At 46.6% G+C, this 14,670-nt stretch overlaps 5 protein-coding genes across 5 annotated transcripts; 1 reads left to right on the top strand and 4 right to left on the bottom strand.

The window, feature by feature from the left end:
• Positions 1-181: 181 nt before the first annotated feature.
• On the bottom strand, positions 182-787 carry ASPSYDRAFT_139843 (PPP1R11/YPI1 family protein; the record flags this gene model as incomplete). Its single annotated transcript, XM_040840989.1, has 2 exons — positions 182-441; positions 529-787. The coding sequence occupies 2 exons, from the start codon at positions 785-787 to the stop codon at positions 182-184; spliced, it is 519 nt and encodes a 172-aa protein (XP_040707051.1).
• Positions 788-1,943: 1,156 nt separating this feature from the next.
• ASPSYDRAFT_52961 (exportin CRM1) lies at positions 1,944-5,870 on the bottom strand (the record flags this gene model as incomplete). The annotated part of the gene is made up of 11 exons (XM_040848585.1): positions 1,944-2,184; positions 2,242-2,413; positions 2,470-2,848; positions 2,921-3,150; positions 3,286-3,756; positions 3,804-4,575; positions 4,671-5,383; positions 5,443-5,514; positions 5,569-5,641; positions 5,704-5,733; positions 5,805-5,870. The coding sequence occupies 11 exons, from the start codon at positions 5,868-5,870 to the stop codon at positions 1,944-1,946; spliced, it is 3,219 nt and encodes a 1,072-aa protein (XP_040707050.1).
• Positions 5,871-8,333: 2,463 nt separating this feature from the next.
• On the top strand, positions 8,334-10,481 carry ASPSYDRAFT_141994 (uncharacterized protein; the record flags this gene model as incomplete). The annotated part of the gene is made up of 2 exons (XM_040841204.1): positions 8,334-9,198; positions 9,268-10,481. The coding sequence occupies 2 exons, from the start codon at positions 8,334-8,336 to the stop codon at positions 10,479-10,481; spliced, it is 2,079 nt and encodes a 692-aa protein (XP_040707049.1).
• A 267-nt stretch (positions 10,482-10,748) lies between these two features.
• ASPSYDRAFT_215400 (porphobilinogen synthase HEM2) lies at positions 10,749-12,541 on the bottom strand. Its single transcript, XM_040844104.1, has 2 exons — positions 12,005-12,541; positions 10,749-11,918 (listed from the first exon to the last, which is right to left on the bottom strand). Exons 1-2 carry the CDS (start codon positions 12,230-12,232, stop codon positions 11,016-11,018), a joined length of 1,131 nt encoding a protein of 376 aa, XP_040707048.1. The 5' UTR covers positions 12,233-12,541; the 3' UTR covers positions 10,749-11,015.
• A 310-nt stretch (positions 12,542-12,851) lies between these two features.
• Positions 12,852-14,231, bottom strand: ASPSYDRAFT_139955 (uncharacterized protein; the record flags this gene model as incomplete). The annotated part of the gene is made up of 1 exon (XM_040840995.1): positions 12,852-14,231. One exon carries the CDS (start codon positions 14,229-14,231, stop codon positions 12,852-12,854), a length of 1,380 nt encoding a protein of 459 aa, XP_040707047.1.
• Positions 14,232-14,670: the final 439 nt, after the last annotated feature.

The raw sequence follows: 14,670 nt of genomic DNA, 5'->3' as shown, positions 1-14,670 counted from the left end.
CTTGTGTTCCCGGTTTCACATTGGTTGGTTTCTCATTCGTAGATACCCAGGTAGTATATTAGTCGACATCGTAGACATCATCATGCTTCATGTATATTCCAGTCAGGTTCTCCTTTAAGCAATATGGGAAATGCTGTCTAACAATCTGCCCAAATTATAGTTTGGAAAATTCGCCCGACCTTTAATAAAACTCAGCTCTTCGTATATTTTGGCATCTTTTCGTAGGCATTTGGACTAGGCTTTCTTCGTTGGCGTTTCTCGCCGTCGCGGCCATGCTCACCGGGGGTTCGAGCTCTTTCCGGTGACTTCTGGGAACCGCTCTGGTCATGGTTATTCCGTCTGCAGTTCTTCTTAGACTTCGCAGCCCCAGTCCGGTCGCTGTCCGAATCGGATGATTCTGATTCCGAGGATTCTGATTCTGAACTACTTTCTCCAACAGGCCTCGTCTTATGGTAGATGCAGCATACTATGACGCACGCGCAGGCAGTGATAGTCAATCAATTAGCTTGAGGTTGCATGAAATGGTACCTGTCATTGGTTGGGGCGTATCCCTATTGGTACCTTTTGAGCTTTTCTTTCCCATTCCTTCATTATCTACCACATCCTGCCTCCATCGAATATGTCGTGTTGGCGTTTCATCGCGAGCATCTGAAGCATCATCTTCTGCTCTTAGCCTTAGCGTCCCAGTTACCTGGATATTTGACGTATTGTCCTGTACTCGAGAGATAGATGAAACACGGGAGTTAGATGTTGGGTTTTGGGAGGTAAGTTGGCGGCCATGCGACATCACTGCGTCTGTGGAAGAGCTCGAGAGGTTTGAGGCTTGCGTTATTAAAATAAACAAACGTCTAAAACTCCGGTAATTTTATCAGTATTTGTGACTGTCGTCGAGGACGATAGTAAGTGTTGATCGCGTCGTCTGTTTGCTAATAATCTCGTAATTGGGTACAATATTTCACCGCCTGCCTTTGCTGCATCTGTCGTGTGCAAAAATTCGGGCGGACGTGTTCACGTTTCTTCGTGATTTCTACTATCTACAGACTTATATCAGTTTTCGGCCTAACCACTGATTTCTATACTTAATGAAAGTAATATATAATATAATAAGTACAGATTTTTATATTTATTAACTTTTTAAATTAAAATACTTAAAATAGGCCTGTTTTATAATAACTTAATAATATATTAAAAAACATATTAGAACACGAAAATATATACTTATATTATATGGTTTTTAAGAATTGGGCTTTAATATTTAAAGTATAATAAAATAACAACTACTTTATATTTTTATTTATAAATTTAATATATATTATAGAAATGTATATAAAATCCGCTATTCCTATAGAAAAGAAATAATTCTAAGGTTTTATAGAATAAGTCATGATACAGAGATGGCAGAAAATTGAATGCCAAGCCACACGTCCGCCCGAATTTTTGCACACGACAAATCGGACTTTGTTCGAGCGCGAAGTACGTAGCGCTTGTATCGTCTTCTTTCGGTAGTCAAGATGTCTACTCTTGGCTAAATCTTCGAGGAGTGCGTACTGTTTACATGTTTTCTAACCTACTTGGAATTAAATACAGCCAGTGAACCTCCAACGATGAGGAAATGATAGAGGCTCACAGAAGTAGCAACATACGAGAATTGTATGCCAGGCAACCAACTCGCTGCCATTGTAGATTTGAGGGAGATCGACATATCAGATATTCGCCTTTCATGGGGACTCGACTCCAAAATAAAAGGTGACATTGAAGGAACGGTTAACTGGCCAAGACACATTCTGAAATACGCAGAAAGAGGACTTGGTCATCTCCCATCCTTACAGCCCATAGAAAGACCAGCCATCCAGCCAATCTTCGTTGCTGAAAGACTTATAGCCCCCCAAACTCATGTTTGCCGACGATGCTAAGTTGGTCTTGGGATTCAGTTCCTCGTCGAGTCATAGCTCGTCGTCGTGGTCCATCTCTGACGGTTTCAGCAGGCCCCCAACCCTCATTGCACGATCACGTTCCGCAGCCTTCGCATCCTTCAGGGCCTGTTCTCTTTCCTCCGCATAAAGTTCAGCATTGTCACCGACAAACTCTTTCAAGGAAATCAGAAAATCGCGCAGGTGTGTTTTGAACTTGTTGAAGTCGTCGTTGAAAGTGAACAAACCAATGACGAATTGTTTGATTTGGATTCTAGCTGACCGTTAGAACAGGTGGTATTCGTCCAATGACGAATTGTTTACAACTTACTCCTGAAGGTTCTTGAAAGCGGTCTGTAAAAGATCGGCCACATATTTCTGAAGAAAATCTCTGTTGGAGGTCCCGATAGGTGCTTGTTCAGGGGTGTAGATAGGATCCTGTATTTTGCCGGCTTCTATAAAGTAGAACATTCGTGAGAGCAACCCAGCCTGAGACTTGAACCCTATAAAAGCGTTAATGATGTTAAAATACTTGTGGTCTGAGGGTAAGGATGCGTACCTGCTTTATGGTCACTGTCGGTGAGAACGAAAAATACATCCTGCAAGATAGGGATGTAAAATTGACGGAAGAAGATGTTCGCCGTTTGTACGTCAGTCTCAGCCATATTGTTCATGAGCTCAAGACACATTGTGAGACCAGTGTTTTCAACTTCACGGTTATCGTGCTTGCTTGCCCACATGCAAGAATCTATGACGAATTTGAACTGCGTAGCGTCTAGTTTAAGCAAGGCCGGGAAACAGTGGAGGTTAATCGCTTGCAATAATTTGAAAAATTGGATCCTGTGATCGGGGAACTCATGGAAGTCCTTGTTGATCATCTCCAGTGTACACTCAAAAACACTCTCCATAATCAAAGGCACTTTATCCTCCATCAGGTTCTAGAAAGGTCAGCACGTATTATGAATATTCCGAAACCCGACGCAGTGATGATTTCCTGCCAGATAACTTACGTGCAACTTTTGGATGACTGTCGTCATGACACTCAAGACCTCGGCTTCGCGCGCGTTTGGTACGTTCCGGTTATAATCCACTAGGACAGCTTCAAGAAGCGGTGGAACAATGTTCGCGTTGACCATCTCCATATCGTCTGCTTTCTGAACGTACGTATCGATAAGTTTCAGGATCTCCCTCTTGATGGTCCGAAGACCTCTGACTTTTGGTGTTTTTGTCGCAATATCCCCTAATGAAATGATTAAATCCCGTTAAATTCAAGATCCGGAAAGACACGGACATTAACACTAGAGAAGAGGCGATTCCGTGTCTTTCCGGGGAAAGGGGAAGGGAGGTCCTGGTTTCTGGTTTCTGTGAAACTTACCATCACGCGCTACGGCTTCATTGATAAGCTGACTGGAGGCCCGAAACATGTTCAACATGTCATGATATATGCGGCCTAGTTGGGAGTAGAAATAAGTACCAACAGAAGAGCAAGCAGCGACATTGGTCTTCATTATGTTTCCAACAATCTTTATGGTTTCCCCGTCCTGGAGGATAGACGGATCCTGGTTGGCTTGTGCGATAATAGTATCCCAGGCAGAGTTGGGCAATGACATCAAATTTTCGATCAATCGGTCCTGGAGACCCTTCTGCCCTTGGGCCGATATCATGTGGCCACAGGCCTCGTAAAAAGTGTGGACCTGTTGGGGTGAAAGGTCACAGGTGATTTTCCGCATATTGCGAACGATTTCTTCGATGAAGGCTTCATTTTCTCCCGGTTGTAGCGCAACGAAGTGCCTTCTACATTTGTTGGCGATCTTGATGAAGGTGTCGCAAGCCATGTCCTGAACACCTGAATGGGGTAAGCGTCAGACTCTTGAACTTGATTGAGTAGCTCACCTTCATGGGTCTCGTGCATGAATTCGAACAGCTTGTTAACAACTGTTTTAAGGAACTTCCAATGAGCCTTCAAAAACCGCGGATACTGCCCCACGATGTACATTATATTACTCGCCACGACAGCTTTATTGTCTTTCCCTCTCTTCATTTCTGTGAGGCCGAGAAGATCTTTGATAACGGTAACAAGGAAACGCTTTTCGGTCTCTTCATTCATGGCTCCAGAGATTGAACCAATTGCCCAGCAAAGGGTATTGCAATTTGCCCAGGACCATTCGGTCCCATCAACCTGTTTGGCCAGCTTCTCGATCATGATGTTCTCTGTATCGATGACGTCCAAATGTGTGAGATACACTAGGCACTCGCGGATTGTTTTGTACAGCTGGATTGTGTCGCTTTCCTTGACAAACTCGCGTATAATCTCTCCCTCTTCATTTTCAACGATTAGAACTTCTTCTGGTCGGACCATCTTTTCTATCATCACGGTGCGCAAACTCGACAGAACTTCTTCGTATTTGTGCTTGCGGAGGGGATAGTTCGCAAGGGTAGTTGGATGCGGGGCTCCTCCATTGGAGAGACCACTCACGCCCATGCTCACCAAGGGGTTGATGTCTGTAATCGGCAGTTGCTGCATCTCTTCATAGAGCTCTTGCACTAGTCTTGTCCAGTATTCCAAACAGATTTTGAACACCTCCCTATCGTCAATTTGACTGATCCGAATAAGATAGAAATGGGCATGCGTGAGATAATCCCGGTTGGGTAGTTTCTCAACGACCTAATTGCGTTGTCATCAGCACTTGTGTAATAATGGCGAGCCTTACTTCCGAGGAGACCGGGGGGGGGGTAAAGAAAAAAAAAACAACTACTTACGTTGAGATGCGCGCTGAAGAAGCTGCAAAGGAATAATGCCAGGTTAAGCACAAACTCCTGGTCCCTCGAGTTACTCTTTGCATAGGTCTGTTTCAAGTCCATGGACAACGGAATTATTTTTGATACTGTAGTTAGTGTCTCTGTGAACATGTGAACAAGCCTCTCATCATAGTTGTAGGGGTGCCCAATTTGTAGTCCACCAATCTCTGTGAGGCATTTAAGGGTCACATTACGAAACTCGGGGACGTCCAAAAACCGCGTCAGGAGAGTATTTATGACCGGCGTCTCGAAGATATACCCGAGAGGGATCCAGTTCAAGAATCGCAGAAGCGTCTCTAATGTGGCTTTGACTAGGCTCGGTTGGTTTGCGGTATTGAGAACTTCAGAGCACAGCTGGAAAATTGATGAGAATTCCTGTGTCATAGATGTTTTCAGGTTCCTTGCTTTCACGGATGTCATCTGATCCTGAGAGAAATCGAACACTTCTTCAGATAACAGCCGGAGAATAGCCATGTTATTTTCGCAGATGGAGAGGCTTGTGTGACATGATGAGACTATTTCGTTGATGAAGGTTGGCCAGTTGTGCGGCCATTCTTGTTTCAATATGGAAACAAGCACCAGGTTAAGCTTGTTCAGGAACGCCCGTTCGCTTCTTAACTTTTCCTCGGATTTCGAGTTCTCGATTATAAAATTAACGATGAAATTGCGGATTCCTTCGACAATTTAGATCAGACACGGCATTCTAAAGCGAATTCCCTTTTGCTATACTCACCTAGGCATTGTTCCCGCGGTAGAACCTTCCATCGTGTCATGATTACATCGTCAAGGACTTGGAGCGCAAGGTCTGAGAATATTAGCGACTTAGTCGTTAATTGAGGGATTGGGTGTGATCGCCCACATTTAGTCTGTGGGTATTGTGACTCTTGAAGTATGTTTCCCACAATCAACCAGGCATCCGGATTTTGTTTAAACTACCGGGTGAAATAAAGTCAGGCGTATTCTCCTTCTGTGTCACGATTGCAGCGTAACTTACTTCGGTTAGAGTCTGCTGGGCTTGTTTTTGCTTCACAACGCGAATCCTAAGGTCAACAATCGAGGCCTCTTCAACTCGATTATACAATCGGGAAGACCTACCAAGTCGCCTTTACCCTCGTAAAATGCCTGGACAGTGGTGTCCAGCTCCTGTATGGAGACAGACATGCCGTTGCGGGGTTCAGTGCAGCAGGGCGCGTTCCACTGGAAGTTCGATGGGTGCCACGGAAATAATGGAATATCTAGCGACTCCTAATGCAGAGAAAAGAAACCCTGAAAGGAAGGGTGGGGGACGAGGGAGGCAAATGAAAGAAGAAGGAAAGGAAAAAGAAAGAAAGAAAGAAACTCCAAGGAGTTGCTCAGTGTTTACGGCATGCGTTGTATGACGATGATTTCGAAGGTTGAATTGTTTGGCGGGGTAAAAGCTTCTTTGGAGGGGTTTGTTTGTGGTTACGCACAAGGAGGCGCCTGAGAGGAGAGTGAAGAGGTGTGGTCTTGAGGTCGCACCAGGGTTTGAAAAAGTAAAGGTGGGGAGTTTTAGTTGCCAGTCTGAGGTATGAGGAAGACTGCCGGATTTGACGTTCTCAAGGAAGAATCACTCTCGAGAGAACATGGACCTCTGGCGGTGAGCTGTGTGGGTGAGATCTCAGTGATACATTTCTTAGTCAGCGACCAAATTTGCAGACAGTTTCTTTGAAGCTGTGGAACCTCTGCTCGGGTTTGATGCTTTAATCAACAAAAATGTAAATACTAATGGTGCCAGATGGTTTCAAATGCACTGGTTCTAACAAAATCCGTACCAGGTAATAGCACCATCTCACTTAAATTCTCCCAGGTATGTGTATATATGGTATAGTTAGTATAAACCTGTGCTCACAGGTCCAGCACTAAATTATCTTTCATCTTGCTTGACTCAATAAAGTGCAGGAAGCTGCTTATCTGACTCCACAGTTCCAAAACTTGGGTTTGTTTTACAGCGCACGGAGTAGACTCCACTAGTTCAAGTTGCTGCTTTCAGCATGGCTGTGTGGTACTACCCAGGGTCCCAGTTAGATCCTTTCTCATATAAACTGGGTTGTACTCATGTTGTTTTTCAGCGAGTCGGTTTCCGGGTACCAAAAAAAATCGAAGGGTCTACAATGATACAAAGCTCAAGCGACCATTGATATGGGCATCGTGGTGAAGGTGTATTATCGCTGGCTGCTGAACCATGTCAAAATGTGACTAATAAGTGTGATCATTATTTTTATCCTTCTCATTTTTCATGGAAAATTCGTTTGTTGCCTGCCTCATGTCATGGCGAAGCTGTCGCTGATAATGGGTGTGAGACGCAAGATGGATCCATGAGAACCGCAGTCCCGCGCCAATGGCGAATAAGTGTTGTCGGGGAAGGGGTGACAGCCAATGCGCATCTTGTTTCCGTTGTTTCCACCCGCCGCTGTCCCGCGCTTCCCAGGCGGTAGACTGCACAACGGGCTAGAAAGAGAGCGTCTGACCCTCCCTTTTGTGGTGGCGTATCGCCTGAGCGCGACGCTGCCCAATCCCAAGGCTGTGCCCATCCGAACGTGTCCCAAGTGTTCCTTTAAAAGATGATGGAGCCACTCACCAGCCATCTCCTGCGCGGTCACGGTCGATCGCGCGCCAACTAACCCAAGTTTAGTTCTCGTCAGCCAGCTGGCAGCCGCATCTCTCCATCTTGCTTGGTCCGTTGGGCAACGACCCCTGGTCCAAACTCTGGCAGTTACTTTCTTCAATTTTCTTTTTCTCTCTCTGGCTGGAAGGGGGCGGGGCCCCCTCTGCTGCTGACTGGTTACAATTGGATCTTTCTGCAAAGTGTTAAAAAGCCCGTAGTCTCTTGCTCACGATCACCGCCATCTGCAGGCGGCAGTGGTATCTTATAATTAATGTTCTCGTCCTGTTATGCTGCTCGCTGAACCACTACTATCGCCTATTCTTCCTCCACTGTCAGGACAGGCTCTCTTATTTCCCCTCGCATCTCTCACAAGCCCCTTTCTCGTCTCGTCCTTTGGCGTTTAGTCTTCCTCGGCCCTAGGTGTGCCACATCTCTCCCCGACGAGACGCGCCGTCAGCCATAGCCTGCCCTCGCTCTCACCTGCCCCTACTGGCAACAAACCACCAGGCTCTACCCCGGGCCGCACGAGACAATCCGTATCCAATTTACCCGTTTGAGCTCTGGCGTCCCGCGCTCCACACCCCTACCAACAATTTGCTGGCACACTGCACTCCGCGGCGGACACTGAGCAACTCTTTCATTTAATTTGCTTCAACCGTACATGCGACCCTGATACATATCTTAAAATACTCTCTTCCTTGTCGGGCTACCACATAGCTCATCGCCGGTTGTGCTGTAATTTGCGTTCCGCGCATATTTCCGAGTCTGTCATACATACTGTGTGGCGCTGATCGCTGAGTCGGTTCAAATCCATCACCTGTCCTCTGCAGTCTAGACGACATATGGGCGGCTAACGGCGGTTCCAAAGCCGTGCAAGCATATACGGGTGGATCCAGCAAGTGCTTGGGGCTGGGCTTTGTTTGTTTCAAGTGGCAGGTTTCCTAGAAATATCTGGGTCGAGAACGGGCGCCTCTTGGCCCTTCATTCTGCATATCATTATGAGCACAATAGCGGCATCATCAGTGATGAACGACCAGGAATCTGAAAAGGATTCCAGGGTAGACCATAGCCCCTCACGATTCACTGCAGTGAATGGGAGGGAAGCTCCTGCGGCAGTTACCACTTTCGGTGGCAGTTCAATCGACGGAGACGGTCGAGATTCTATTGAGGCCTGGCCTCACGGTGGGTACGACCCGTCTACTCGCCAGGACGAAAAATCGAAGGAGAATGGGCATCCCGGTAACGATATAGACGAGCAGCAGTCACAGCGGTCGACCTCCCACGGCGCTTCTAATTCTACAAATCGCACCAAACGGAAGAGATCAGAAACAGACGAGCAAGACGATGATCCCCATCCACCGTATCGCGCTCCGAGAAGTCCTCTCCAGCCCACAGATGATCCCGCAGAACACCACTCACAATCAGGCGTTCCCAATGGGATTATGAGCTCTCAAAGTGACACCGAATCTAAACACACAGCCCTTCAAAATCACACCGGGCTAGATGATGGTGAAAACAACCGGAAGCTCTCCACGAATGCTAGCTGGCAGGAATATGATGCTCAACCTTCAAATCAAGCTCAGCGGACGCAGCAAATCGACGCTTCTGACGCCCAACTAGCGGAGGCACTTCAACGCGATGCGCAAGGGCCCGATATGGCTCAAAAGACCTGGGATGGCGTCAATCGTCCTATCGATGGGACTATAGCGAACGAACAGACGGTCGCACCTTTCCCCCAAGATCGTCCACAGAACCCCGTGCAAATTGCACCCAAGAGGAAACGCGTCTTCAGCAATAGAACTAAAACAGGTTGCATGACTTGCCGAAGGCGAAAAAAAAAATGCGATGAACAGCATCCAGCCTGTAAGCTTCGCAAACCCCCATGTTTGGTATTCTTCGAAACCTATATCTCACGGTTTATTCATACTGCAGGCAATAATTGCATTAGAGGAGGCTTTATATGCGAAGGATATTCATCTCGAAGCACATGGCAGAAGCCATCCACAACGAAAACACCAATCCCACTTCAATCAAAGGAGGGTTATCCGGATATTGGTGGACAGTATGTACATGACATCAACCAGCACGATCGGCAGCAAAGCCTAGTAGAGCCACTTGAACCGGGGAAAATGAGGCCCATAATTGTTGATGATGAAACTCGCCCCGCAACGCAGTTCAACACTACCAGTCCCACGGGGGTTGGTCCTAGCCGGGGCTCATGGTCAAAGCGAACTTGGCCAAATGCAAACCACCCCAGTTATATTACAGATTCTCTGTCAAAATCTGATTTTCGAGAAGTACCTTCGATCCACGAATTGTCTCGTGAAGGACACGCCAAGAGCGATTATCAACTCGTTCCGCCGATCAGGGAGCTCGCACATGGCGGGCATACGAAAACTAATGTCCCGCTCTTTCAAGGCGGGATCGATCAGCGACCAGCACAAACTAGTAGTATCGATACCAGCACTCCCCAGGCTCAAGCTCGAATGGCGTTGAGCATTGAGCACCAGTTGTCTGGCCGCGCTGTCTCTAGCGAGGAAACAGAAAAAGATAAAATGTTGCGCGGCGACCTTTATAGGCCTTTCGATGTTCTCCTCGTGGAAGAGAGGGATCGATGTAGAGCCGCACTTTGGCGGTTCAATAATGCCTGCAATCCTGTTTCGGGGCTTAGCGCCAAGGAACAAAACCGTCTACTTAAGGAAATATTGGTACCTCAACCGTGTATCAACTCATCAGGCGTTACGTCACCAAGGCCTGCGGGCTCTATTGGTCAAGGTGCTGTGGTGGAAGCGCCTTTCCGATGTCATTATGGATACAATATTCATATTGGCGAAGATGCGATGGTATCCGAGAGCTGCCTCTTTGTCGACGATTTGCCCATTAGTGTCGGCGCACACACGTGGATTGGCCCAAGAGTGACAATTCTCACGACGATGGCTCATGCGAATATGCAGGAAAGGAAAGGCTCGCAAAGCCGTTACCAAGGCCGACCCGTTACAATTGAAGAAGATTGCTATGTCGGTGCTGGCTGTACGATTTATCCTGGTGTCCGTCTGCGGCGTGGGGCATACGTTGCTCCCGGTGAGGTTGTGAAATCTGACATTGTTGCCTATGGTTTTCAGGGCCTGAAACCAAGCTATATGTGACAGAGCCGTCCAATTAGCCGTTGGCGCGACCTTTTTTAGTTCTGCTAGCTTGATTCCGAATTGGCGTACGGTTGGGGTGTCCTTTATTTTCTCTTGTAATACCACAACAGTGTTGTTTATCTTTGCGTTGCTGCTTCGTTTTTTTTTCTCTGTTCATTGGCTCAACTTTATATCTGACTGGTTCAGAACGGGCGAAAGCTGTCTTCACCCTTTGCAAGGTATTTTGGTTTAATTTCTACTTATTACATTTATACTCAGGTCCTATATCCAGCAACCCTTCAGCATCCTGTTTCGAAGTGGTAGTACTCGCACACATACAATCATTTTCCTTCCTACCAGTTCTAACAACAACTATGGATGGGGCACTAACAATTAGTGTGGCGGAAACTTTAACAATTGATGGAATAGAAACGTCATTATTAACAGTGTTGGCTAAACCCCTAACAGTGTACTGTAGGTGAGGAGAGAATTTTAAGTTCATAATCAGTATTGACCGTTGCCAACCCATTGTACTGAGATTGAGCCAAGTCGTGACTAGAGCCAATCTAAAAATTCAGGTACGAAATAGCTCACAATAATGCCGGCGCCAGCGCGTAGAATTCCCTCTGTACTTTCAAAGGCCATCGATTTCAAGTCAAAGACTCCAGCCTTAGCTCCAGCATGTATCATTGCGTATTCGCCACTAACTTGGTATGCAGCAATTGGGATATCCTTTGCGAGGTCTCTTGCATCTCTTATGATATCCAAGTAGCTGCTTGCGGGCTTTACCATGATGATATCTGCGCCTTCACCCATGTCTCTCTGAATGGCCCTCCGGGCAAGCCCGCGGCCACCGGGAGGGAGTTGATAGCACCTGCGATCCCCGAAGGATGGGCAGGAACCGGCTGCATCACGAAATGGGCCATAAAGGCAACCACTGAACTTAGCACTGTAGGACATAAGAAGCACACGATGCGCCAGGCCAGCTTCAATCAGTTTCAATTTTATAGCTCGCACCCTTCCGTCGTTCATATCGGACGGGGCGACGCAGTGCGCTCCAGCAGTAGCATAGGCTATAGCAACATCCGAGATACGGTCAACAGATTGCGTATTATCAAGCGTACCGTCCTCACGTAATATCCCACAGTGACCATGGGACGTGTATTCACAAAGACAGACGTCTGTCACAATGTACAGTTCGGGAAAGCGTGACCGGAGGAGGCGAATTGCTTGAACAACCGGGCCGGCTGGGTCGTCCGCCGAGGTTCCCAACGCATCTTTAGCAGATGGGTGTAAGGGTACGCCAAATAAGATAACGGATCGCAGCCCTTTAAGAACGAGCGGTTTTAGAAAGGGTATTAAACGATTTAATCCTCGGCGATGCTGGTTGGGTAGGGACGGGATGGGCGTCTCTTCATCCGGATTGTCGGTAATGAAAAGAGGATATATTAGCGACTCCTATGTCGAAGTTAGGTCTAAGAGTCCAGCAATGATGTGGTAGGAATGTGACATTAGATGGTCTAGAGATGTAACATGTTACAAACCTTGGTCAGTTGCCTCTCGGCTTGCCATGACCTGCTGAGCGGGTGGCTGTAGCCTGAATGGAGCTGGCTCGAAATATCCCCAGATATACTGACACTCGTGGCAGTGGTACTCGTGTATGATCGAGCAGTGACCTGAGATCGTGGAGATCGTGCGTTCGAAATTTGTGAATTCCGATCTTCATAGTTGTCCCTCAGCGCAAGGTCGGAAACCAGGTTTGAGAATGACATGATCGCAGCGGCTTGTGGGTTGATTAAACTTTATTGCGATTCAATACACAAAGATAGGATGGTGATAAATTATCTGGGACTCTTTTCAAATATCATGTTCCGGGGTGGGTACCGAGGGTGACTGATTAAGAGGAGAATCGCTCGGGAGACTAATTCAGGATCATTGTTCAAAACTCAAAAGAGCCCCGGTGGATTGAAATTCGAGTACACTTATTGGATAATGAGGAAGGTCCGAAGCCGAGGATGCTGACGGATCGGCCGGGCCGAATAACCTCGAAAGATCAATCAAGAATTCGAGACATTGGTTATGGCGGATATGGGGAACTATGCTAGCTAATCTTGAAATAATAAGTGGCAGATATTGCGATTTTTCCTCGATAATTTACTTTATACCCTTCCCGTTAGTGAGTATAAGGACTCAGTTTCATTGTATGGTCAAAAGCGTTGTAGCCATTAGGTCAGCGAAAACCAGTTAGTTAACCATTTACTAACGATGAAGCGGATCCTCGGTTGATATGGCATTATATCAGTCACTCTTCCAGTGAACGCAGACATACGAAACCTGGAGTTCGGCATTTTACCAACATGAGAAAGGTCCACCGGGTACCCCATGTTTGGTCTATATTAGTTCTGGTAAAAGAATATTCACTAAACGCCTCCTCTCCTTCTGTACCCTCATCCAACCTTTGTCCTGGACGAATACCACTCTACCGTCGATGCATACACGTCTCCATCTCTTGTCTGCCTCATGAAAGTCGATTTTGAGTTCTTCGATTTCGGCGTACATGACTTCGTCATCCTGAACGTGTTGGCCATTCCGATATGCTGCAGATAGCAGGCCCATTGCACGCTGGGGTTCCATCGGTCCGAAGCGGAGTATTCTCAGAGAGCCATCTAGAGCAGCGGACTCGGGGGATATCATAAAATCTTTTTCAAGGTTTGACACTAAGGTTACAAGCACATACATATGTTTCTTGTGCTCTAGTATCTCTCTGTGGTTAATATTGTGTTGGTCAACCCTCCGAATCAACGTAATCGTCCCGGAGTACTTGTGGGTCTCGCTGCCATCAGGTGGAAAAAGGAGCTCTTTTGCAGCCATTTTGAATCTGTCTGCACCAAATTTGCGATATTCAGGAGAGTCGCTATCAGCAACTAGCGAGGCATGGATGCCCCAGCTTGCAACGATACCGCCATATATGGTTAGGGAGGGACTTCCATCGATTAATGGAGGCTGGGCTGGGCCATCTTGGACGTAGTTCGCACCACCCGAGAAGGTAGCAACAAAAACAGGAAGAGGACAAGGCTTCCCGCAGAGTAATGCAGTCAATGGAGCTTTGGGGTGAGCCACTAGTCCTATGGAATTTGCCAGCGCATTTCCAGTACCTTCTGGGATAAGGGCTATGTTCGGCATAGTGCAAATGCCTTTCTTGGTACCGTAAAATGAATCAATAATATCACCAATTCCGCCGTCTCCGGAGAGAAGAATGATGGTCTGGGGGACGCCCGCTTCAGCTTGCGGGATGAACAATGAATGACACAGTTCAGTTATGGTCTGAGGTGACTGTGTCTCATGGACTTCGTACCGCTCGATTCCAACCCAGTCGAAGAGTTGTTGTAATATATGATTGAAGTATAAGTTCGCCGTCCGCGTTCCAGAGGCCTTGGAAATGACGATATGCAACCTGAGATCTCTGTTCGTTGAATGATTGAGGTGGCTCGGTAGATCTGAAAGTAGTCGACCAGATAGCAGTTTAGATGGTGCGGATCTAAGACGTACTCCTTCAACTTTGAATGCAGGGTATAGGGAACATGCATTTTTCTGAATGAATAACATTATGTACCCGTGTGCATGTTTCCTGTTGTTGGGAACGAAACAAAGTATATCCTTGATTGGTATGATTATTTGGCTCTCGGTGCTGGTGTCACTGCACTCAACACTGTCACCAGTGGTGGCACAGTTAAACCAGGTTTTCCCCAAAGGAGTGACCTGTTGCGCCATGCTGTCTGCGATTAAATACTCACCTGGTGTTTGTATAAAGAGTATGGCAGTAAAAATCGGCGGATTTTTGGCTTTTGTAGCGTCACTGTAAGGGGTATGATTGGGCTATTATAAGGGCTCGATTTTGAAGTCGTCATACAGTCGCTGTTGAAGTAAAGCGAAAATGAAAGGGCCCTTAGTCTTACAGTCTTCCCTACGGTATGAGGCACCAGAAGATGCCAAGAATCTAGTAACTACTTGTTATGAATATCATGGGACTCTGTTAATAAATCTCTAAATTTACTACTGAGGATACTATATATAGCTAGAATTATTATAATCCTGTGACTTCAAGCTTTATATCTTTATTATTATATATACTATCTATAAGATCTTTGGCCTTAGGGGTTATTATAAATAATGTGAAAGGGTATAATATATCTAAGAATAAGAGCGAGAA

This window comes from Aspergillus sydowii, assembly GCF_001890705.1.
Source record: "Aspergillus sydowii CBS 593.65 unplaced genomic scaffold ASPSYscaffold_1, whole genome shotgun sequence".
Classification (NCBI taxonomy): Eukaryota; Fungi; Ascomycota; class Eurotiomycetes; order Eurotiales; family Aspergillaceae; genus Aspergillus; species Aspergillus sydowii.
Note: the sequence above shows the minus strand (reverse complement) of the source record. Positions and strands in the feature narration are given on the sequence as shown.

Bases quoted from the DNA above. Each gene is read 5' to 3' on its own strand.
- ASPSYDRAFT_215400 (XM_040844104.1), bottom strand. From the start codon at position 12,232: ATGTCATTCTCAAACCTGGTTTCCGACCTTGCGCTGAGGGACAACTAT. The intron at 11,919-12,004 runs GTTTGTAACATG...ACTTCGACATAG, and splicing joins CCGAGAGGCAACTGACCAAG to GAGTCGCTAATATATCCTCT.